Raw genomic sequence first — 24,885 nt, 5'->3', positions numbered from 1 at the left:
TTCCCACACAATGCTAAGTAGAAAGGTGGGGAGTGGTACAAAACGCATTTATTTTTTACTAGCACTTGGAAGAAATAACCCTTTTTCCCCCCAATACACAAAAACAATGCACCTTTATCAAGCTAAGAAACACACTATTTCATAAACTCAAGAAAAAACCCAAGGCATTAAATTCAATATGTAAAGATAATGCTAATAAATGTTAAACTCGCTTCATGTTTCTGAAATGAACACAGAGACTGAAGGCAGAAAGACACGAAGAGAAGAGAAGCACCCATCTGAGAAGTAAAATTCTGCTTTTGCCTGAGCTAAGGAAAAGCATTGTGAGCAGTGACCACACCAGCCCTCCCACATCTGAGACCAAGGGCTACAAACTTTGACTCTGAAAAATCTCCAAGCTACTTGTGATATTCACTCTACAGAAGCTAAGTATACATTTTTTTTTAAGTATGCAATTTCAAATTACATTTTTGGAAATAAAAATAGAGAAAGAGGTGAAAAAATGTGTTGCTGGCTTCACAGTAGTAACTGACATTGTCAGAAGATCCCAAAGTGTTTCATCAGCTATATATAGAAGCAACTTACTCTGTCCCTGAAATTCAGCCATGGATGAAGTGTAACAAGAAACATTTATAGGACAAACATTACCAAAGCATAGCTTGGGCTTCAGGAGTACGGAGAAAATGCTGACAGCACGGAGATCACTGGCTTTTGCCAGCCCTTTGTGCAGAAGGAAAATCACGGGGCTGAGACCTGGGGTGATGATCCATACCAGCTAAAGATCCCCTGTGTGACCTTGTGCAAGTCAATTGAAATAAAACTTTTTGGGGAAGGAAAGTGTTGGCCCATTAAATTACTCTCACTGAGAGAAAGAAAAACTAGTGCCTGGTGCTTCGCTCTGTCATCTCCAAAATATTGTCAGCAATGCTTCCTTTAGGCCTTAATGTCCACCTAGAATACAAATTCTCTGGAGCAGAAGCTTCTTCTGTCTACAAGCCCTTAGGAAGCTACATAAAAATTGCAATTGTAGTGTGCTTTAGCTACTGTACATCCCCTCATCTCAATGTATGTCTCTCAGGTCTGTATGCAGCCTGAACCCAAAAATTCCAAGTGTTATTCCAGAATGTCAGGCTTGCTTAGACATTCAGGGTCTCTTACACTTTGGAGGGTATGTCCTTAGTGTGTGTAGGGCCACAATTGCAGCTTTGTAGCCTGCACAGATGGCCCCGGTTCTGAGATAGGCTGCAAGGTAGATACTAGCGGGAAACATTCAGCTGGTCTCTGCCACAGTATCACTAGGCATGACTGTGATACATAATAACAATCACAAACTGCAATCTGAGTGCTGAAAGATGTAATGTAGCAGAGGGCAAACCCTCTAGTGATGGAGACTGCCAAGGAGCACGACAGAAGATCATAGCTTTAATGAATGAGAAGTGCCCTCAGACCTCACATTCTGACATGTTTCTATTAAATAGTTCAGAAGAAACCATGATACCCAAACTCCCTTATCCCTTGAGTTAGCTTCTTGAGGGTGTCTTTCCTGTTCAGTGGTTCTTGTCTGGGTAGAGGCAACTCAAAAAGACAGATTAAGATCATGAACTCAGTATCAGAAGCTTTGAGTGATACTTTGCATAGATTAGAAATGTGACATCATAGGAAAAAATGGGAGATGTATATGGTAATTTATATACAACACTGCAGTCAGTCTGTTAGCACACAAGTTGTAGAGCAATATGCAGACACAACGTAACAGACACAGTAACAGGTGGGGAAACTACAAATAGTGCTGGCATAAGATTGGAAAAAATGGTGAGACAGATCCAGGAGTTTATAAATGGTTCAGTGATGAGAATGCAAGAGGCAGGACTAGGGGTATAGCATGGCCTGTTACAAACCTTCTGAAGAAACCTTCACACCATTATGTGTTCTCAGAATCTTGGCTGTGTTTCTGGTTTCTGTTGGCTTAGCCTTATCATATAAAGGTACTAAGCAAGGAAGAAACTGTGCAACTAGGGCAATGTGAAAGCCTGCAACTTACTGTACAATTTGTACTTCATGAATATAACCAGTTAAAAAAATCCCTTAGTGATTCTGCTTCTGACTGACAACTGATTTACCTGAGACTACTTGTCTAAAAAAGCACAACATTTTTCAGCAATAGTTTTGGTCACACTAAGAAAAGGGAACAGAAAAGTGTGTCAGATATGGAATGCACATACAGCATGCCTTTATTTATCTAGAAACAAACATTCACTAAGTCAGAGTTTCCATACAGTAATTATCTAAAGGGCACAGATGAGACCTGGCAGGTTTTAAATCACTGAGGTATGAGGTAGAGATTATGGGCATAGGATATCAGACATTGTTGTGTTCTAAACTTTGTACAGATTGACTGAATGACCTTAGACAGGTTGCTGTCTCAATGCCCTCATTTCTAGCTGCACTAGCTACTTACTTTCTTTCCAGGGGAGCAATAAAAAGATTACCAAAAAGGGACGAATTCATCCCTGTATAAGGCAGCTTTAAGTACAATTGAATTACTGCCAAGCAGGGACATTGAGTTCTTTTTGCAACACGTATAGTGCAATTTTTCCTTTGTCCTTACATCCCATCCAACAAAGCATTACTCTGACACTCAACTGTATTAAGAATCAGCACTGATAAAATGAGCAATGTTCTTGCCATTCCTGATCTGAAAGCAGCAAGGCCTGGATTTTCCAATTTCTGAAGACACCTGTTCCCTGCCCAACTATGATTGCTCTCAGGAGCAATTTTGCACAACATACTTTCCAGTAAGAGACTGGCTGCTCTTGAGATGTACTAGCAATAACCTATTCACACAAAGGCTTTTGCATATTCCCAATCCCTCTGAAAATGAACAAGTCCTTCATTTCTTAATTGGCTCACCTCTCCATGATTAAGTCCTGTTCAGAAGTAAAAGAGGAGGAGAGTATTTGCATGCTTTTTCGCTTTGAAACCAGTTTGTGCATAAGAAAATTGCAGCAGTTATGCTAATGTGTACTCTAGATCTCTGTTGTGTCCCATAGTTAAATCTGGAATAGCTTTAATCTATCAGAATTTCATAACTGAACCAACTTCAGAGGGTTTTCCTTTTTCAAGCCAGATGCTGTTCTAGGTATTTTTCCAGTTTATATGGACAATAGTAAATGGTGGCAGTCAGCAACTAGGACAAAGGTGAACCTACCCTTACAGGCTGTAAGGCTCCACATGTATTTATAGTAAACTCTGGAATTCATTTTTTAGTTGAGATAGTCTGCACACATCTTCCTCTGTCTTCTTTTTCCATGATAAAACCATAAATTAATTCATTATAAATGAGTTCTGAATGGGAAGGCAGTTCATACAAAATGTTAAGGAGAGCACTAACGGTTTTCAGTGTAGCCTATCAATTCTATATCCACTACAGCTTCTGCTCAAGAAAAACCACCATGTTTTGCATCTCATACCTGTCTGTTGCAGTTCACACAAAAGTCTTTAAATGAGTGACCACTGACAGACCAGGCATATTTTGAAGATTAAACAAGCTACACTTTTCAAATGCTTTGCTTCCCCTCTACCAATTAAAACAAGGCAGCTCTCATCACCATGCTGTGAAGAATGAGCAGGTACTGCAAGGAATTCTACCATAAGTAAAGTGAGAAAGAATTTAAAGTGTAACCTTTCCTGTGCCGTATCTGAGAGCATCACAGCAGGAACTGCTTTGTCTCTGGCCACCAGTCTTATCTAAAAGAGATGTATCAGCATCAGTGACAGAATCACCAGATTCTTGGCACCACACGCCCCCTTCACTACATTTTCTAGACCAGGGCTGCCTTCTCACCCACTAAACTAATCGCCTGTCAAGCCTTCTGCAGAAATAGCACCCTCCTCTCAGTGTGTTCAAGGAATGATGTCACTGGGCCTCTAAGTCTCTCAAGTAGTTTCTCTGCAGAGAACTCTCAAATCACCAGCAAACACAATACATGCAGAATGACAGTAAGAAATGCATTGGCAAAAACATTGACATATGCTTTTGTCCATAAGAGTTATTAGCTGTTATTGAGAACATTTACAGTTGTGAAGACTATTTATGAAAGGAAGCACAGAGTATTTACATCATCTTGAGACAGCTGGGCCACTATTTCAACTCTGAAAATGTGACACCTCCAATAAATCAGCAAATCTGAAGATCTAAGCTAGTCAGTGAAACTCATTTGCATGCCCTCACCATCTAAATCAAACATACCGTTTCCTCTGATGTTTCTTTCTGCAAGAATTCACAAGATACATAACAGCACAGTTTCCAATGCATTATGAAAACAAATACAAAAGCCAAACATTTTAAAGAGCACTGAAATGCAGAGAAGTCTTGAGGATTTTTGTAATTGGAGATACTGTGAATAATTCAGTATCACAGAAATCTATTCATTGGCTTTTTGATACTTTTTAGATATTATAATATTAGTATCTCTCATATATATGCACGTATACCCAGGTTAAAAAAAGCTCAGTTCTTCACAGTTATGCATAACTCATTTCTAAAAAAAATATGCAAAATAAATAAACTCTACAGAGTGGGTATATAACTGAATATAACTAAATAGCAAAAATGAGATATATATTCTCTGCTACTGAATACAGATCACAAAAAAAACCAAAAAAACCACCAGCAAATGGATGTCTGGCAAGCAAATAGAGGTCTGAACAGCTGCATGTCAGGAATGGGTAGTTGCACCATATGATATCTACTGCTATTCCAATGCTTGTCACTTGCTTGAATAACAGGCAATTGAGGGAGGCGATACCAAGGCTGTATACTGCAGTATGAAAGTATGCTGTGTTAAGCATATTCCTGCTTCATCCCTTTTTCCTTTTACCCATTGCTCAGTTTATTTCCTATTTTACTGTTTACAGCCTTGCTATGAAAGATGAAGCATCTCTAAAACACAACACTCCTTACTGCTTATTACATCCAAGTCCCTAAGGGCAGCATTGCTACATTCTGACTATCAATTTCTCTCAATGCAGTCACTCACAACTACCACACAGTAGATCTATGATACCTACTCTCAGTAGATTGCCTGGCACAGGTAGCTTTTCATAAATGGACTTGACAATTTTGATTCAAAAGCCCTCAGTTTATATTATCTTAACAGATTTTCGTACAGTAAAAAGCCCAAAATTGCCTCTCACCACCCTATCCAGAGGGATCAAATTTATTGTCAGACCTGGAATGCAGATACACAGGAGAGTTTATGGCTGGGAAAAGTGGCAATAGCTTTTCAAAGGAAAACTAGGGAAATATACTGCCTGATACTGCCTGATTCTGTGGCCAGTAGGTTGATGATTTGCTTGGTACACTAGCAAGGAAACTTCTTCCAGCCTTTCAGCTCAAATGATGATTTATTCTCCCTTCAGTCCTGTTCCCACAATGAGAACTGCAATTCCCTGAAACCTCAACAACCACCAAATTATGGTTGATTGCCTCTGCCTCCAGTTACATTAGCTGTCCACTCATGCAACCTCACTGACCTCATCAGAACTACTCCTGAGCCTCACTAACATAAAGCAGGAAAGGGAGGAAGGGGAGATAAGGAAAATTAACTCTCTCATTTTATCTGTGTTGCTATGTGATACAATGGCCCCAAATTCTAAAAAAGTTAAGCCAATGGAATAACGGTGTCAAGGCCTTAACAATGTATGGACTGCAGAAGGGTACAGTCTCATCATTTCACAATATCCAGAGCTGAAGACTGACTGCTGCATTGTCACACAGAGCAGAAATAACTGAAAACAGAGAAAAATACACTACTACAGCATTAAAGTACACATAAAGTGCTGTTTTTCCTGATAATTACAGTAACTCTATAAATTTAGAGACCACAGATGTATTCTTACAAATTATAAATTTCCAATGGGGAGCAGACATGTTCATAAATTAAGAAAAAAAGACACAGATTAGCTCAGAGTAGCAGCAGATTTAACTACACAGCCTCCAAAACTACAAAAACTTGGAATGCCTCCTACAACCAGTAGCAAAACAAAATAAATCCTTTGACAATTAGATTACCCTGGTTTATAAGATGTTTGAGCCACTGCTCTAGAACACCGATTGGTTTACAGGTCACTTAGCACACTGATACCCACATTAAACACACACATCTGTTAACACCTACTTTTACTTTAAAAGTTAGGGAACTTGATACACCCTAAGTTAAGGTCTCCTTTGCACATCCTAGAAAGGTGTTAATAATACTTCATTACACTGCAATCAGATCGTACTTTAGATGTCAGGCACTGTCACATTCTCTATTAGAAATGGCATGGGGAAATGTCAGGGAACATCCCAAGATTATTAGCAAGTGACAGTGAAGCACACAGAGTGTGGCTCTCTCCTATCTCCTTCAGAACCATTTTAGAAACTGAAATCCTGGTGGCCTATTAGATTACAGGAGGTGGTAGAAGAAGAAAAAAGCATCATCATAGTAAATGAATTAATAAGCTTTTGAGAGTACTTACTAGTACCTAATACAAACACACTCTAGCTTTGCATGTACACAGTAAATTGTAGGTAGTATTAATTTTTACACCTATTTGATCTATTACAATGGAATGCTACTGAACACTCCTTTTTTTTTGTATCAGAAATTATTCCCTTTTCCTCTTTAAATGAAATTATTTCCTATCTGTTGTCTACGTATAAAACCAAACCAGTACACACATTCCAGGAGTGCACCTAATAGAAATTTGGACTACAGGGCAGCTACTAAGCTCCTGTCTGTATAAAACCTCAGAAAGGCACACAGTGTGATGAGGGTTCCTTCCCACCAGTTCACTCTACAAATTTCCTCCTATAGGGCTGCATTACTTACCAAAAGAGATAGAGCTCTGCATGTGCACAGCTGGAGATGTGGGTTGGAAGTGAAGGAATATAAAGACTGGATCTTAAAGACACCAATTATATATGCTCCAGTGGTAGCACAAATTTATCCAGACATAAAGTTTAACAGCGTTTGAATTTCTCAATCAAATCTTTTCAAGCACACCAACACTACAAGCAAATAGGCTTACAAAAAAACCTTGAAACAGATCACTTTTGTCAAAGTAAAAATGAGCATATGACAATTCATATTTCAAGACCTCAAAGATTTTTTAACAGGCAATCTAAGAGGCTGAATGCAGCTTAATGGCAGCCATCAGCAAATAGGATCTCAGCTGTAGAATGGCTGCAAGAACTCCACCCATACAGACTCACTATGCAGTGATGCAGGCACCAAGGAGCTGAAAGGACTGGTTGAAACAGGCTTGGATTTAAGTTCAGAAAAGCATCTCTTTGTAGACCAGCATGGAGCAAACCTCTGTGGTACTCAGCTTCACCACTGGGAAATTACAAAGCTAACTAAGCATATTTCCTTCTTCCTTTTCCCTATAAGAAGACTTTCTCTTTTTTTTTTTGTGATTTTTCACAAGAAATACTTTTAAAGAATGAAATCAAGAAAAAATATTTGTCCCTCTGCAGGAGGTGTCCCTGTTCCTCCAAAGGATATTCCAGATTTTCTCTGAAACCAGACAAGGACAGAACAGAAAGCATAAAGGTATGAAACCTCTGCCTTGCAGCTCTCCGGGAGAAAGAGCACAGTGAGACAGGAGTACTGGAAACTCTGAACACATTTCAGCATCTACAACTTCTGGTTTATCTTTCTGGATTGAGTAATTCAAATAATAAACTACATTGCTAAAAACTACTGGTTTTGTGGGGTTTTTATGAAACAGCTTTCTGTCCTCTGCAAAGTCTATACTGTATTTAATGTTTGGTATTTTTAGACAAGGAAACATGCATATTTATGCATGTTTAAAATAAGCTAAAAATAAGGTCATACGAAAGCTTCATAAAGGAAAAAGAAGCTATAGAAAATTTGAAAAAAGTGCAACAAACTGGCCTCCTGGTTAGCACCACCTCTAGGCAGCTCATTTGCTGATATTAGATTCTCAATGTTAGAACAATTACAAAAAATAACGATACCATTCAATCAGTAATATCCTCCCAACACCTTAACAGTTATAATTGGAGCAGCAGCAAACTTTAACAGCCCAGCAGCTGCTGGCATCACATCCAGATAATACCATGTCAGAAAAACACAATATATACAGTTAATACATGCTCTCTGACAAGGCATCAGCAAATATAATCAGGCATAAAGTCAGACATCCAGCTTCATTTCCTCCAAAGCTCCCACTCCTCCAAAGGCTTAACTTAATGCAATCAAAGAGTCATGTTAAACCAGTATATACTCCTAACGTGTAAAATAAAGCATATGAACTGTTCTCTTTAACAGCTTTTTGCATTTCTGCTGTATGCTAAATGACTGCCAAATAAAGCAGCTTAACTATGCAAACAAGTTCATTATTTTTGCCATAGCTATTCAGCTCCCAAAAAATATATGGAAATAACTTTACTAATCTGGTGCTGTATTTGTTATAGTTGGCATCATTTTGTGCATTTGCTGGCATCAACAGATATGAGGTTTATTTCTGTTTTTTTTTCCCCCCCAAGGCTTCCTCTGGTTTCTCACAGGTCATGTTCCATTTCTGGCTTTGTGCAACAACTTACAGGAGCAGAACAACCCTGCAGCCCCGAATGCAGACTGGTGGGAGACATCATGGTTTTTAACATTAGGAATTTATTTTTGATTTATGGCAACCAAACCTTGGGTGAGCAGCACAGTGAAGCTGTGGAACATCGATCCTTGGAGATACTCCAAACTGGACATAACTGGGCAATTCACTCCAAGCTGGCCCTGCTCTAGGGCTAGATCAGATAAATAACTTTTCCACTCTATATAATCCTGTGGTTCTGTCACAGGAATCTAGGCCATAAAATACACTCACATTCAAAACCTTTGCTCCAGCACTTCTCCTGGCATCGCTCCCTCCAGACACGGACATAGCCTGAGGTGGGATAACTCCATTTGTGTGTCCTTGCTCCTAAAACACGCTGCCCTGGCTTAGTGGGTCCCCACGCAGAGACTCGCTGCGTGGCTGGGCTCAGCACAAGCCGGCCATCACGCCTCGCCACAGACACCTCCCTGCGGCTTCTCCATCCTCCATCCCCTGAGGGCCTTCACACACCAACCGGCGGCTTCCCTGACGCGGGCAGCTCGGCCCCTGCCTCACACCCGCACGAAGCCTCCACACAGACGCTGAGCTCTGAGGCACCCGCTGGGAGGCGCGAAACCGCCGCCAACGGCCGTAACGGTCACAACGGTCACTTCAGCCCTCGAGCTTCCCGCCCTCGCGCCTGCAGCCGGCGCATGCTCAGCGGCGCCCCCAGAGCGGGCGGGGAGGGGAAAGGGCGGTGCCGCGCGTCCCGAGGGCGGGAGTTTCCGCTTCCCTTCCCTCTTCCGCCCGGGGACAGCGGCGCTTCCGGGTCACGGGTGCGCGCAGCCCACGTGGGGCCCGGCAGCGGGAGTCAGGTTGGTGTCTGGGACCGGAACCGGGACCGGAACCGGGACCGGAACCGGGACCACGTGTCATTGCTCTGTCCGCTGTACCTCTTCTCCCTGGGCCTGACTGAGCCGGGCCCGGCCCATCGGGGGGTGGGGGGTGGGTGCAGCCCTGAGTGGCGGTGGGGCCTGGGGGACACCGTGTCGGTGGAGCTGCTTCATCCTCCGGGGGTTTTGGGTCGTTAGGTTTCTGTCGGAGCTCCTTGTCTCGGAACCCGGAGCTATGACGTCCCTGGCGGAGCAGCTGAAGCGGCTGGCGCTGCCCCAGACCGATCCCAGCCTTCTGAACCGAACCGAGGCCGCGTCCCTACTCTTCAGCCCCAAAGAAGCTGCTGGTATTGACCGGGACACCTTTTTTGCAATCGGTGAGTTTGGCGGTTTAGGTTCCCGTGACTTTAAAAATTATCTGTCAAAAAAAAAATTGAAAAAATAAAAAAATAAATAAACCAACCTCCCCTCTCCCCAAAAAAACCCCAAACCCAACACGAAAGACCCCACGGAAAAGTCCCACAAAAAGAACTACAAAAAACCCTAAAAGTTGAATAATAAATGAGAAAGGGAAACCCATCTTCAAAAAAGTAAAAAAAAAAAAAGAAAAATTCAAGAAACTAGAGGTTAGTCAGCATCACTCCAGATGGTCCTCTTAGAATCATAGAACTGGCTGGGTTGGAAGGGACCTCAGAGATCATCAAGTCCAACCCTTGATCCACTCCCGCTGCAGTTCCCAGCCCATGGCACTCAGTGCCACATCCAGTCTCTTTTGAAATATCTCCAGACACGGAGAATCCACTACTTCCCTGGGCAGCCCATTCCAATGCCTGATCACCCTCTCCAGAAAGAAATTCTTTCTAATATCCAACCTAAACTTCCCCTGGCATAACTTAAGACCGTACCCTCTTGTCTTGTTGAAAGTCATCTGGCAAAGAGTCCAACCCCCCCCTGGCTCCAATCTCCTTTCAGGGAGTTGTAGAGAGTGATGAGGTCTCCCCTGAGCCTCCTCTTCTCCAGGCTGAACACCCCCAGCTCCCTCAGCCTCTCCTCATAGGGTCTGTGCTCGAGTCCCTTCACCAGCCTCGTTGCCCTCCTTTGGACCTGCTCCAGCACCTCAATCTCCTTCCTGAGCTGAGGGGCCCAGAACTGGACACAGGACTCAAGCTGTGGTCTCACCAGGGCTGAGCACAGGGGCAAGCACATTTGAAGCACGTTTCTGGGTTCCTGAAGGAAAAGGTGACTGGGAAGAGTCAGCAGTCCAAGGAGATTTTCCCAGCCCGTGACAGGGGGGGATGGAATTAGATGATCCTAGAGGCCACTTCCAAGCCAAACCATTCCATGAATTTAATTTCATCTGTTCAGGAATAGTTTTAAGTGTAGCAAAAGTTTTGGGCTTATGCTTGTTGTGCTGGTTTGGTTTGGCTTGGTTTGCTTAGAGAGGATGACATGCCAGGACAGCAAAGAAGTGTTGGGTAGGCCAGGGAAGAGGTAGGTGGGTAGAACTGGTGAATAAAACTGTTGCATTTAAAGCAATCTTCTGTTTTTTTGTTTTTTTTTTCCACAGGATGCACTGGCTTAGAAGAGCTCATGGGTATTGATCCTTCGTTTGAAGAGTTCCAGTCCAGTTTGTTTAGTTCAATGTCCAAAGCCCTGGAACGCAGTGTTCAGACTAAAGCAGTAAATCAGCAGCTGAATAAGAATATTTCATTGTTCCTGATTCACTTATCCCCTTACTTTCTGCTTAAGCCAGCCCAGAAGTGCCTTGAATGGCTAATTCACAGGTAATCCACTGAATATCCTGTATGTTGATAGATAAGGTTTCTAGAAATGCCAGGTTTTTTCCCTCCATGAGAACAATTTTTAATACTTCTACATCAGTTTTCAGCTTAAAATGTTAAAAGTAACTGTTTGGACTTAGTCTTGATGGATCCAGATGTTCTTCCTGGCCAATTAAATTTTTGTCTTGATAAATTTCTGTGAAAATTCTGATCTGTCATGGTGTTCCAAATAAAGAAATTATTTCCTTGCCTGGCTTTCACCAAGTTTGCTCACCTCAAGCCATCTTACAGAGGAACTAGAGAGGCATTCATGGACTTTTTGAAACAGGTTGTTTAAAGTAGCTGATTTTCTGTGTTAACTGTGAACTATGAATAGCCTGGCCTTGTGTTCTTAAATGAGCAAAGTATCCTTTTGTGTAGGAAGGGCTGAACGAAAAACCCAGTGAAGTGATGTTGTGTTGGTCTATGTAGGTTAAGCTGTCCAGATGCAGCAGATGTATTTCATGTCATGGAAGAGTGGGGGATTTGGTTGATACAACCTTTGAATCACAATTTTTTTAATATATGTATTATACCAAAATATGTATTTGATTATTGCAGTGACTGGTTTAATGCTGAAATCTATGCAGAAGAAACTGAAGTAATTTAAGCCCTACAGACACCTAAATTATTGATAGTGGGGGAAAAAAATTGCTGCCTCTGTTTCTCTGCTGTAACCCACCCAGGCTTGGGCCACCTTGGGATTGTAGGTGAACCACGTTGTCTGCATCAGTGTGACAATCATATTTTGTCTTGCTTAAAAGCAAGTAAATCAAGTGTTTGGAGAAGATTGACTTTATCTTTTGGTTTTGGACTTCCAGATGATTTTTAACTGTTTATACTTTTTTCTTTCCCTCCTAGATTTCACATCCACCTCTACAATCAAGATAGTTTGATTGGTTGTGTTCTCCCCTATCATGAGACCAACTTATTTGTCAGAGTTATTCAACTTTTAGATATAAAAAGCCCAACTCACAAATGGCATTGGATGGATCCAATAAGGGTAAGGTATTTAACATGCCAGTTGAGAGGAACATGGGGAACTTTATTAATAAATATCTTGACTGTGTTAATGGCTTTATGAATATGGTTCACCTGTTCTTGTGTTTAGTTGTAGAACTGTACTGAAAAACTTAATTTCAGAGATGGAGCCTGGATGCCCATGTGTTGTTTCTGCCATCTTTTTTTAAATATAAATTTGATTACAACAATCTGTGATTGTAATTACTCTTTGTTTTGCCAAAGTTAAAAAGTAAGCTTTTAAGGTACAAGTATTTGCTGCTACTAGGAAGATATGTCCATTACTAAATATATGTTTATTTCAATATAGATTATATGTAATACTTCATTGTCTTAATATAGATACAGAAAATTCCAAGGAGATGTGAGGGTTTCAATTGCTAATTTACATTTTCATGTTATTAACTGATTTGTAGGATTAATTTAGAGTTTATATTAATTTTTACTTTGGGTACTTTACCATTGGATGCTCTAATTTTACTTTTTCCACCTTCTAAAGAAACCTGGAGTCCCACTGGCAAGGGGTACTGTCATCACACACTGCTACAAAGACCTGAATTTCATGGACTTCATCTGCAGGCTGGTGGCAAAGTCTGTGAAGGTTGGTCACTTATTGTAGAACTTTGTTTCTTGTCACTTGGTTTTCCCCATCTTTGTATTTGTGAAGTACTATGCTATTTAGAAATATTTTGAATTATATATCAAATATTAAAAGGAGTCATTATCAGAAATTTCTTATTGTTTGATGACAGTCTGTGAGAAATTCTTGTCAGGGAGTGGCAGAGAACCAGTGAGCCATGGCAGAAAAAATTGTCAGGGCTCTATTACTTTAAGATACTGTATTGTGTCAAGGTTCTTTGTTGTTTTCTTTTGTTTTCTGCTATTTGTAGCAGTGTTTTAAACATATGCCTTCAAATATTAATGACAGCTTAACATTGAGAACATTAGTAAAGTGAGTGGGGTTTTTTTTTCAATTAATAACAGATCAAGAACTAATTTTACAGTCTCAGAATATTAAGATGTTCAACAGTTCCAGTTACTTGGAGAACAAGGATGCACATGCAATAAGCAAAGCAGAGTAACATGGTTTGTTCACAGATGTAGTAGGGAGTGTTAAACATACACCAAACAGTTTCTTGGCTCTCCAGTTCTTAGTCTTGAATGTTACACAAAATCAGCAGTGATTTAGGTTACCTTGTTATGATTATCTACTGTAGCTGAGGAAATAGCACCCGTTTCCTTCTGCCTTGTGTGCAAGGGGGAGCAGGAACCTCTGCCAAGGGTTAGTGCTAGGGGGAAGTGATGGCTTCAGCTGTGTCAGCAGGAGCTGGTAGAGATTACATGCTGGATTCCTGGGCTTTTTTTGGTTTGGAGGGAAGTTCTGTGTGCTTTTCCACTTCTGATGTCTGAACAATTTTTGTGTGGTCCAGGTCTTTTCAGAGTGTCCTGGCAACTCAGCTCAGTTGAGAGTTCTTCTTGTGTTTTATGCCTCCACTGTTGTATCAGCTCTTGGAGCTGCAGAGAAGATAACAGACACTATAGTCTCTATGCTGCTCCCTTACATCCAAAAGGTATGTGAAGCTTTATGTTACTTCCCGAGTGAGTAACTGTACTGTGCTCCACAGACATGCATCTGCAGGTAACACTTGAGAGACATTCTCTCTGAAATATATCCACCTACACTTAGCCTGCCTTGCAGCATCAGTGAGATGAAGGTTCATGAATCATAATGTTTGCTCACACCTTAGATGAACACTTCTGAGGGTTCTGTTTCCTCTGCTGTGTGGAATGGAGCTGAAAGAAAATACAGTTATAAAGAACCTCTTTGCCTTAGAGATTTATCATGTTAAACAGCAAGGAAATGGAGTCAGAGTGGGCAGCCTGCTGTAACATCCTCTTTCCTCCAGGATTGTTGTTCTGCTAATGAACAGAGCAGCAGTTAATGAATATGAATTCTGTATGCATGCACCCTGCATGACAGCTTTTTCTTCTTGGAAGATGACTTTATAGATCCCTTAAAAGATGGAGAAGATGATGGTGTAATTCCATGGATGTCAAAATTAAAATTATTTTTATGTTAATTTACACTTTTTCTTTTTTTTTTTTTCTGTGCATGTGTGTGTTACAAATTCACCTGTGTCTTTTTCTAGGGCTTGAAATCCTCTATCCAGGATTACAGAGCAGCAACATACATGATAATCTGCCAGATTACAGTAAAAGTCACAGTGGAGACTTCCTTGGTGCATTCCTTGATGTTACAGATAAGCAAGAATTTATCTAAAGTGCCCTCACTAGTCAGGGATGGGTTGGCGTGCTTGAACCTACTTCTGCAAACTCAGAAAGGAGACAAACTGGGGAAAAAGTAAGTCTACGTGAATTTAGGGTGATTTTTTTCCACTTTTTAAAAGCTCTGCCAGTGAAAGGTTTACCTGAAAGTGGGAATTCTGGAAGAGAAACCAGCATAATAATGGTAGTGCAAATGTAAGGTTATTTAAATAGCTTGGGAAAAACATGTTCTAGCCTTTCACTGGGTAGCCACCTGAAGTGTAAATGCTTCTATTCCACCACTTATTTGGTCCCAGAAGCCAGGTATTTTTCTGGAAGTATTGCTTGTCATTCCCATCAGTCTGCCCTGGTAGAGTTAGTGCTGTTCACCTGCACTGAACATTGTGGTGGAACTCCTGGGTGCACAGGGAGTTTGCTTACTGGCAGAGAGGTTAGCATGGGTATTCCAACAGTAAATCTTTGCTGGGTAAGTACAGCAGCTACCTTCCAGATGCTTGACAGTCAAAGAAGAGGCAAATGGGTTAAAAGACTCAAGTTTGGGATCTAAGGAGGGGCATGCTGCTGCATTATGCAGCATCCAGGCAGGTGGGTATAAAAGGAGACAAGATAAGAGCTCTGTTCTGTTAGCAGGAGGAGAGATTTTTTCTGCTAGCAAGAGACACTGTTTCTGCTCTCCTTGAACATCACCTGTCACTGAGCTCTGTTATTTCTCAGTCTTTTTGCTGTTGCTGGGTAATAGGTGACACTCCTTGGAATGTGAGGATGTCTCTGTGTGCAGTCAATAGGAGTATTTTTTCTTGTACTACCAACTTTGCAAAAACAGCACGTTCACTGTGCCATTGCAGCAGCTGTGTTCAATATGACTGGCAGTGCCCTGTTTGCTTGTTGGATTTTAAATGTGCCCAAAAATTCTGACCATAAGAAAGTGGAATCCTTTGAATCCTTTCAGCATTTATTTACAACGAAGCTGTTACCTGGTGCTGAAAATTGAATCCTTAGGAGTCTGCATGGTTTGAAAGTGTTGGTAACCCAGATGACCATCCATTCTTTTCTTATTTCCCTGTCCCGTTGTGCAGGCCATTTCACTATCTGTGCAAAACTCCAGAGCTGGTAACACTTCTGCAAGGCCTTTCAGCAAGCTATGATGTCTCTCCCCTTCTGCGTTACCTGTTGCCTCACCTTGTTTGCACTGTCATGAGAAGTGACATGGGTAAGTCAGGATACATTTTGTACAGTTGTGTTAAGTCTTAAGGACAGATGGCTGTGGTCACTGTTACAGCTGTGTAATTTTAGGTGCTTCTGCCATGAAAACTGTGCTAATACATCTGAAGACTTTAATGTGTGTTGGTTTTTGTTTTTCCAGACCCTACAGAGGAGTCTATTTTAGGCATTGCTATATCCATCAATTTGATTTAGATATTGATTTGCAGTATTTCAGCAGGAACCTGATTTTGATGTGTGGAATTTCTGGCTCTTAGAGGTTTATTAAAGTACAGCAAAATAGTTTTTACGTAGATTACCTGTACTCTGTATGTAGTTTAAGTAGTGGAGATCCATGTTTACCTGATGAATTAAATGTGCCTGGGACCTCTCTGGGACAGAAAGGCTGACTGGCATGCAGTGATAGCCCGTGTCTGCACTAGTAATTCTGTTTGTACTGTGGACTTGTAACTGCTGAATCATGACTGGGGAAGCTCTTATGTTGGGAAGGTCCAGATTCACACCATGGAATGCCATGTGGAGTTGCTGGCACAGGTTGTGGTAGCAGGTTTGGAACATTCCAAAGCATACTTGAATTTAGTGATAGCAACACAGCCTTTGGCATTTTAATGGTGTTGGTACAAAACACTGCTAGCAGCTCAGGGAGGGTCAGTGCCAGTATCAATGAATATTAAGGTCCTCAAGTTGTGTGCTTGGTTCACCAGATGGTGTCTGCCCAAGCTATTAACTGTTTTCAGTAGGGGTTTAATATCAAACTATTGTTCATTTTTTATGATTATGTGTTGTCCTTAGAGGAACAAGAAGGAGCTGAGGAGGCTGAGAATCAGATTTACATCCAACATCTTGAAGCTATTATTCAGACCATACCACTGGAAAAGGATTTGGATCACCTGTTGGCTTCGTGAGTTGACTTCAGTTATTTTTTTTCTGCAGTAATTTCTGGTTTAATAACAGCTAATTCCTGACTATGGCATTAGTATTCTATGTTTTTGTGAGTTCATAATTCAAGTCCAAACCTGGATTTTGATACTCAAACATTTGGTAATCAAGAAGAGATGTGCTTGTAGCACTTGAGGGAGCACTTGTGGGAGAGTGAAACTTTAGGCAAGGAGCAAATCTGTCCTTGCAATAAGTAATGCAGATTCCTCCTACCCTGTTTAGCAGTGTGCTTTATAACATGAATGGAAACTGTACTGTCCAAAAAAAAAGTGCCTTTTTCTTTTATTTGTAATTTTAGAAAGTTTCTTGAAGAGTTTATCTCCTGTGGTACAGAGATGGAATCTAATCCCACCCAAATGGCTACACTCAATCAAAAGATGCTTCCTCTTATCAGACTTCTGGAGATAAAGTAAGTTCCATTTTTCTATGACAGACCCACAGTCTGTAGAGTGGTGCTTTCAGCTATGATCTTGGCAAAGAAATACAGTATAAATAAATGACTCCTAATCCTTGTCCAAATTTGATTTTACTGATATGTCCTTAAATACTTTGTTATCACTGTAGCACATGGGCACAGACTAACTGGCTTTGTCCAGCTGTTTGCTGTGTACCATGAACTTTTCTGCTCATTATTTACTTGGTCTGCTTATTGTTCATTTGCCTTCAGACATAATGGTTGATTGCCTTTGCAAAGCTACTTCAGATAGCTGGTTGAGATCAGTGCATGTGCATTCTGCTTCCTTGTATTTCCCTGTATTGCTCCAGTAAATTCTAGTTCTTCTATAATGCTATGTGGAAAATCTTGAGAATCTGTCTGTTGGCAGGTACCCTAAAGCCTTAGACTCTGTGCTGGAGAAGCATCTGGAAGACTGTACAGATGAGGCTGACCAAACTCTTTTTCACCAATTTATTTCTCTGTCATTAAGCTGTGGCAAATATAAGGTAGGTAGAAGCTCAGTTTGTGATTCTAGCTCTTATCTGGTTGTACTGTCAGAAGGTGGATATTTTGGTAAAGTTCTGCTTTCTTGTCTTCTTTCAAAACAAAGTCTCTATCATTCTCACCAAAAAACCCTCAAAAACCTAACCCCAAAACTTTAATGTGATTTGAGGGTGGGACGGAGGGGGGACTTGATCAAAACTGTGTAAAAACAAAAGCTATTGGATCTTTCAGGTTTGTGTTTATATGAGCAGTTTGGGGTGGGTTTTTTAGGTTAAATTCATACTTTTCCACCTGCTTCAGTTGCTATCAATAATTTTTTCTCCTTAGGAGCATGGCCATTACATACACTGTACTGGCTGATAGTGTCAAAATGGTGATGCCCAGCTAGGCCTCTTCTTACTTACAAGATGATATCACTGTTACAAGTGTCTGTTTTGGGAAAGGTGACAGTTATCACTCTTGAGAGAAGGTGGCTCAGTCCTTTTTGTGCACTGATTTTTATGAATGTTTGCAGTCACACAGAAGATTAGAGTGACTACAGAGTCCTTCCTGAGCCATTTCTGAAGAGCAGTTGAAACTCAGCCTAACACAGAATAACCACGAGTGCACCAGATCTGTCCAAGAAATTTATTATTAAGAGATGGTTAAGTATTGTGGCTGTTGTTTGCAATTAATTAAAGCACCTAGGAAAATATGATCAACTACATAAAGGAGTGCTTTATGCATTTTTGTGCTGATTTAACCAAGGCAGAGATTCTGTGACAGAATAGTGAGAGGATTAACAAGAAAAGAGGTATGCAGAACAAAGGCATATGACTCCCTTCTAGCCTTTAAGGTTCCTGAGATAAGTGCACTCATTTGGACTGGCAGAGATGCCTTTTTAGCAGTTTCTCTCTGTGCTCTGTCACACTGACATTGTCACCAGAGCTTTCTCAGAATCCTTAGATAAGTGTAGTGCTTTTCTAGGACACAAAAGGTGTCTGTGGCTTACTGTACTTTTTGAGCTGTATTCTAAAAACTGTTTGCCAAAGTGAAGAGGACCAAATTTGAAACAGTTATACAACATTATTGCTCCATAATTGATGGGGTTTTTTGGTCTTAATTACGCAGGTTTTCTTCTGGTACAAAAAACTGCTGGAAGAACTTTTCCTGTTATCCTTATATATACTTAAGAGTATTTTTAACATGCAGTGAGTCACTCTGAAATCTGTATTTCAGTTTCTGGAAGACTCTGATACCTCCCTTCTGCTTAGTTTGAATCATCCTCAGCCAGCTGTGCGGGTCCTAGCTCTTCAGCATTTGAAAGATGTTATTGAAACATCAAAGGTTTGTGTCCTGAATCTCCCACTTACAGAGCTGACTTAACATATAATGTCTTGAAAAAACTGTTTGCCAAACAGATCAGTTGCAGACAAGTGGTATGTTAAACTATTCATACGTCATCCTCACTATTTTTCCTGGTGTTTTCAGTAGACTCCTGTTGTCATTTTTCCATGTTCTGAAGTCTTGATGTAATTCTTTTTTATTAAGCTGTTTGTAGAATAAAATTTAAGTTAGTGGATACTTTGTTTTGGTTTTTTTCTTTTGTTGTTGGAAGTTAGTCACCCCATCAGCTTTAATTTAGATGACATTACTATTTTCCTTGTGCTAGGATTCAGAGATTTTATTAAAAGCCTGTAAGCTGTGCTACCAGCAAATGCTTTTTTATCCTTTTTAGCTCTTTTTTCACTTTCTTTCTGTAGGAAGGCTTTGATCAGTCTTTCATAGAAGAAGCAATTTTTGGTCGGCTCAAGGATGACAGCAGGGATGTTGTAATGTCTGCTCTCAGCTCTTTGGAGGTAAGTTGTGTATCTTTGGATATGTCAGGTGAGATTTTACCAGGTCTTTAATATGTGTGTCTGAAATATATTCACTGTAAATGCCCTTAGCATGCAGCTTTTGTTCCTTAATGGGATAAAGCAGCACAAATTTAGGAGGCTTGCGTTTACTGCAGGACAATTCCACCCCCTCCAAGTTTCTGCTTCCTGATCTTTCCCAAAGCATTTGCAGTTAGCCTGAATTTATTGATTTTCTTTTCATCTAGGTACTAAAGCTTACTACAGCCTTTGAATATTATTTGCAGTGTGCTTCCTGCTTACCCTGCATGTATTTCTCTAACAGCACAAGTCATGTTATCTGCCTTTTGGATGGAAAGTGGTGCAGGGACAAGTCATTACCCTAGTGAGAAGTGCTCAGTAGAGTTTTTCCATGAGAGTCATTTGGTCAGTTGATAGTGGCAAAGCCCTGAACTCCAGCTCAGGTTTACTGGACAGGGCTCTGGTATCTTGTACTGATTGTTTCCAGCTAGAGTAACAGGCTTTCTATATTGCTTCAACTCGTAGTAGTGGAAAATATTATTAGCAGTTGGTCTTGTGTGTTCATTCATCCTCAGTCACCAAAAAATGAGAACAGAAGCACATGAGTGCTTATTTAATATCTTCTGTTAATGTGACTTACATTTTTTTTCCATGCAGGTGTTATGTAAAGTAAAAGCAATGCTTGTTTAATTATGAAATGGTTTGCATATTGTTTATAATATTTACCAAACATTTCTACACTTGGTAAATTCCCTATACTTTAGCATATCAAGAGGGCACGCTGGTCAGCCTTGTAACTCCTGTTTACCCTGACAGTCATCCTCTATAGGAATGCTCTCAGTGATATTTGATCCTTGTTTCCACTTGAAATAGGAGATAGATTTTTCCTTTATGATATGGTAAGTTATTTTGTATTTCATTATACCTTAATTTCATTTTCTTTATTACTTTTTTAGACTTTCAGGAAGCAAGTCAATCCAGAAGTAGTAGTATCCAGTCTTTTGAACATCTTCCAGAGAGCTGATCTTTCAAAGGATGGAAAGTGGTATGTTTGTGCCTTTTTTCAGTGTGCTATATAAATGTCTGTATAAATTAAATTTTGTGTCTCTATAAATTACATTTTTTAAAAGTAACTATAAAGAATACTTGAAAAACTTTGTAACTTCAAATACTTTTTGTTATGCTATATCTCTGATGAGTTACAGGAGAAATCTTCCAATTGTTCACATACCATTTCCAATTAATTTCTTACTTGATCTCACTGCTGTTTGAATTCAGAAACTTGCTGTGACAGATGGAGAACAAATCAAAGAAATGTTGCTGGTAGATTGAGCAGTGGGTTTTCAACACTACTTGTTCTCTTCCAGGTACAAGGTTCTGGAACGAGCAGTAAAAATTTTAGTCAAAGAGGAGATTTTGAAAGAGAAAAAAGAACTTCTGGATGAAGCAGTAATGCAGTTGTTGCCTTTTATGGTAATCACTAATGAGAATTCAAAATCTTCAGACTGGAAAATGGCCATTTGTCTGTCAGAATCTGATCTCTGCTCCTTACACCCTTTACTGAAAGGCTGGCCAAAAGGTAAAGCATTAGTTGTAACTAATTTGATTTTTTTTTAAATTGTGACAATTTAGGACATCCTCCCTATGGAACCTAAACACTTACTGAGGGAGTCTGGCTGTCATCAGCAAGCCATTGAGCCATCAGGAGGATTTATTTACCTATATTGTCTGATTTTGGTTTTTTTCCTTGGAATAGCTCTTGAAGAGGCAATTAAATCCAGCAAGTCTGCAGAGCTGATTGGAGAGGCCAACAAGAAAATGATCCAGCTGCTTTCCAAAAACATGACTTCAGGGGAACCTTCCTTACTATTGAAAATGGTATGTGTACCTTCTTAACCCAACCCTAGGGAATCTTACTTTCCAGGTGGTCACTGCAGTAGAACAAATTTGACCTAGAAGAATTTGTATGTGTTTCTCATAGCATTAGTATGCTATCATCAAGTTGCTAGGCAAATATATATATATATGTAAAATAACAAATTCCAATACAATCCAGATAAACCATTTTTTTGTACCTATTTGGACAGATGATTAGTGTAAGTAAATTGCAGTAATTTTTAATGTCTTGAAAAAAAATTCTAAAGAATAAGCAGTTATACTTCTGGGTACTTCATAGAAACAGATGCTTGTACATTCCCAGGTTCCAAAGAGAACCATTACAGCACACAGTAACTTGTTACTGATGGTAGAATGTAACAAGGATTTAACTGAACATGCAAATGAAACACAGTGCAAAGTCCATAGTGAAGCCCCACTGTCTTACAGACCTCGTGTTGTTTTTCCCCCACTCCTCTTTCCAAGGTTGAAGATCTGATACTCGTTGCAGAAACAGAGTCTGAGAGTGTGAGACAGAGAGTAACTACTCATATCATTGGTTCAGTGCTTGTTCAGTGCTGCTGCAATACACAGAGGAAGGAAAGTTATTTTCCAGTGACTATCAGAGTCTTCCATTTCTTGGATAAAAAAATAAAATATCTCAGAGCCTGTGATCCTGCAGAGGTAAGATGCAAAAAGTTTGGACATTTTCTTTGTAATGTAGAAGTAGGTTTTTTTTTTTTACTGGAGAACAAGAAGTTCAGAAACTTTGAGAAGGACTGAAAATCCCACTTTCATTTCTTTCCAGATCAAAACCACACTTGTGACAAGAGTACTAGAAGCTCCCATTAATAGTTGCTCTTTTATTTTACCACTCTAATGCCTCATCAGAGGGCAGGAACACAAGGTTCACATACTATTTCTGTGTCTCTCAGCTGCCTTGTTTTTTTGCTGTATTCTTCTGAGTATTTCCCATTGGGGTTTTCTGGATTTATTTTGTTCTTGAAACAGTTAGTGGTTTTTTTCATGTGTAAGAATCCCGTGTGAGGAGGGCTGTGTTTCTCTGTGCACACCCCCTCACCCACACACACATGGTAATTAGATATTCCAACCTCAGAGTGTTCCAGTGAGGAATTTTTAGATATACAAATGTCTGGAATAGAGGGATTGTGCTCCTGGAACAGAGCTAGATGAAAGGATTCAGTTTAATCTCCACAAAATGCTGTAAATAACTCCTTATCCCTTTGAAGAGATATTTTAGAAAGACTGGTATTTTACTCTTCTGTTACCTCACTTCTGTACATTATTAATTATGGTAGTAAGAGCTGCCATATGTTTAAAAATGCAGAAGCAACTTTAAATTCAGAAATGTAATTCACTTCATAAGGTTGGAAATAAAATATTGATAAATTTTAGTGATAAATGTCTGTCTTGTGTTGCATGCAATCGTGGCAATATACATTAAAATGTATTTTCATTCACAGGAAGCTCCTCTAAATTGGTCAGTTGAAGCAGTAGAGGAAACTTGGATATCTAAGGATTTGTTAATTGCATATATAGAAAAGCTTAATAGTGATCAAACTGTTCATGCAGAGGAGTCAGCTATGTTTCTGTTACTATTGAAAAATTTCATTAATGGCCTAAAACCTCCTTCATCCTTTTCAAAAGGTAGGTGTTAAGGTTCTGACTGTCTTTTATATCAATGAAGGAAAGAAGGAAAGTTACTTTTTTTGTCCCCAAAAATTGCTGGAAACACACAAGCCTTGCTTTGCTAACCTTCCTTTGTTGTTGTTGAGATCTGTAAAGATTACTGATTTGTGAACATGAAATCAACCAAATGTGTTGTCTTTTAACTAGAGATGTCCACTTTCTCTTGGTTTCTGAAGGAGTTCCATATGCAGCCCCTCTTTTTTTTCTAACCTGTATTTTTTAGAGGAAACTTGGTGGAATCCTGAATCTCTGAATCAAGATGGCCAAGACTACCTGCATCTCCTCTTGGGGCTGTTTGACCTGCTTGTCTGTGGAGCTAGTGAGGGAAGCAATGCTGTTCAGTACAGAGCACTGATGAATCTTTTTCTCAAGGTATTATTTTTGCATTTGTTGCTCTCAGTTTTTAGTCATCACCTAATATGCAGTTACAGAATTTAAAGGAAAACTGAGCACTGATCATTCAATGCTGTTTGTGGCGTGTTAGCACTGAGATCTAAGTCTTGAGATTCAGCTCATTAGTTAATCCTAATGAAAGGTAACAATAGAAAGCTAAAATAAAAGCAACAATAAATGTTGAGGGAAAGGTGAAAACATAAAACAATGTGCAAGGCAAGGTCAAGAGCATGAAGTTGGAGATACAAGTTTTGCTCCTGCCTGGCAGCAAAGCAGACTGTTGGTCTACAAAATGTTTTGGTTTTTTAAATGAAAAAAAATTGAAATTATGTTTCCTTATACCAGCATCTCAGGTTTTCTGACCTGCATTGACTCATACATTTTTGTGAAGAGAGTCTTCCTAAATCTGAATCTTCTTCGGATTTGTGAAGAGAATAAGGGAATTAGTATCGAGCCACAGGTGCAATTTGATCATGTTTCATCAAGAACAGCACATGACAAACACAGAGGAATGAAAGAATAGCAATGGTTCCATAACAAAACTTGTTTCTGCTATTAATTCTTGTATATAACTTTGCCTAAATATCAGTCATTGCAAGATCTAGTGAGTTTATTGACACTGAGCTATTAGACTGGTTCAGTGCCTGGCTAGTAAAAGGCTGTCAGCAGAGAAGGAAGGATGTTACATCGGGATTTTTGGCTGACCAAGCTAGGTCATATCAGAGAAGAAGAGAAGGTAGGGACTAAAGAAGGTTTGTGGGATGGGGTTAGTAATGTTCTAGGACCTGGCAAAGGCAGCAGCTGCAGTAATAAATTACTTCTTTTATTTGTGGAGTACTGTTGCTCTCCAATTGTGAGTGCTTAATTTGATTTGAAAGGGACAAGCCAGTTATTTCTGCCCACTCTAGAAAAGTTAATATAATTAAAGCCTGAACATTGGTGGAGTTGTGGAAAAGAGAACAGGCAAGAATATACTGGAAACTGAATCATTTGCTCTGGCAAGGTAGCTGCAATCTGCAGGATGTTGAGTGGTCTCTTCTGTTTGATGGAAGAAAAACTTAGGTTTCCAGGGAACATCTTGCAGACAGAAAGTGTTTTGCTATTGCCAAACAATGTAGTAAGCAAGAACTTCAAATTGATTTGGGATACAATTAGAAGACAATGTAACTGCTTCAAAATCAGAAGTTGTCTTTGCTAAAAGTTCCTAAAGCAAAGTTTTACAAAGTTACTGCTGCACAAAACAGGAAATAAGAGTTCTTTGTTTTACACATGACAGTTTTCTTGCACAGTGGACAGACTATACAAATGCTCATAGAGATGTGGTTTAAGTC

The 24,885-nt window shown here is 39.9% G+C and overlaps 1 protein-coding gene across 1 annotated transcript in view; it reads left to right on the top strand.

The window, feature by feature from the left end:
* The first annotated feature begins 9,427 nt into the window (after positions 1 to 9,427).
* Positions 9,428 to 24,885, top strand: part of HEATR1 (HEAT repeat containing 1) — a 36,005-nt gene continuing 20,547 nt past the window's right edge. Inside the window, exons 1-19 of the mRNA XM_030448232.1 lie at positions 9,428 to 9,476; positions 9,693 to 9,871; positions 11,062 to 11,278; positions 12,176 to 12,317; positions 12,834 to 12,935; positions 13,765 to 13,905; positions 14,485 to 14,696; positions 15,697 to 15,830; positions 16,634 to 16,742; positions 17,079 to 17,189; positions 17,605 to 17,722; positions 18,939 to 19,046; positions 19,463 to 19,558; positions 20,533 to 20,621; positions 20,944 to 21,155; positions 21,333 to 21,454; positions 21,938 to 22,135; positions 22,936 to 23,119; positions 23,385 to 23,533. Of these exons, the coding sequence (XP_030304092.1) occupies positions 9,730 to 9,871; positions 11,062 to 11,278; positions 12,176 to 12,317; positions 12,834 to 12,935; positions 13,765 to 13,905; positions 14,485 to 14,696; positions 15,697 to 15,830; positions 16,634 to 16,742; positions 17,079 to 17,189; positions 17,605 to 17,722; positions 18,939 to 19,046; positions 19,463 to 19,558; positions 20,533 to 20,621; positions 20,944 to 21,155; positions 21,333 to 21,454; positions 21,938 to 22,135; positions 22,936 to 23,119; positions 23,385 to 23,533 (2,586 nt within the window). The 5' untranslated portion in view covers positions 9,428 to 9,476; positions 9,693 to 9,729. The remainder of the gene's footprint in view (positions 9,477 to 9,692; positions 9,872 to 11,061; positions 11,279 to 12,175; positions 12,318 to 12,833; positions 12,936 to 13,764; positions 13,906 to 14,484; positions 14,697 to 15,696; positions 15,831 to 16,633; positions 16,743 to 17,078; positions 17,190 to 17,604; positions 17,723 to 18,938; positions 19,047 to 19,462; positions 19,559 to 20,532; positions 20,622 to 20,943; positions 21,156 to 21,332; positions 21,455 to 21,937; positions 22,136 to 22,935; positions 23,120 to 23,384; positions 23,534 to 24,885) is intronic.

The sequence above is a fragment of the Calypte anna genome, chromosome 3, assembly GCF_003957555.1.
Source record: "Calypte anna isolate BGI_N300 chromosome 3, bCalAnn1_v1.p, whole genome shotgun sequence".
In the NCBI taxonomy this organism is placed as follows: domain Eukaryota; kingdom Metazoa; phylum Chordata; class Aves; order Apodiformes; family Trochilidae; genus Calypte; species Calypte anna.
This window is presented reverse-complemented; position numbering and strand designations above follow the sequence as displayed.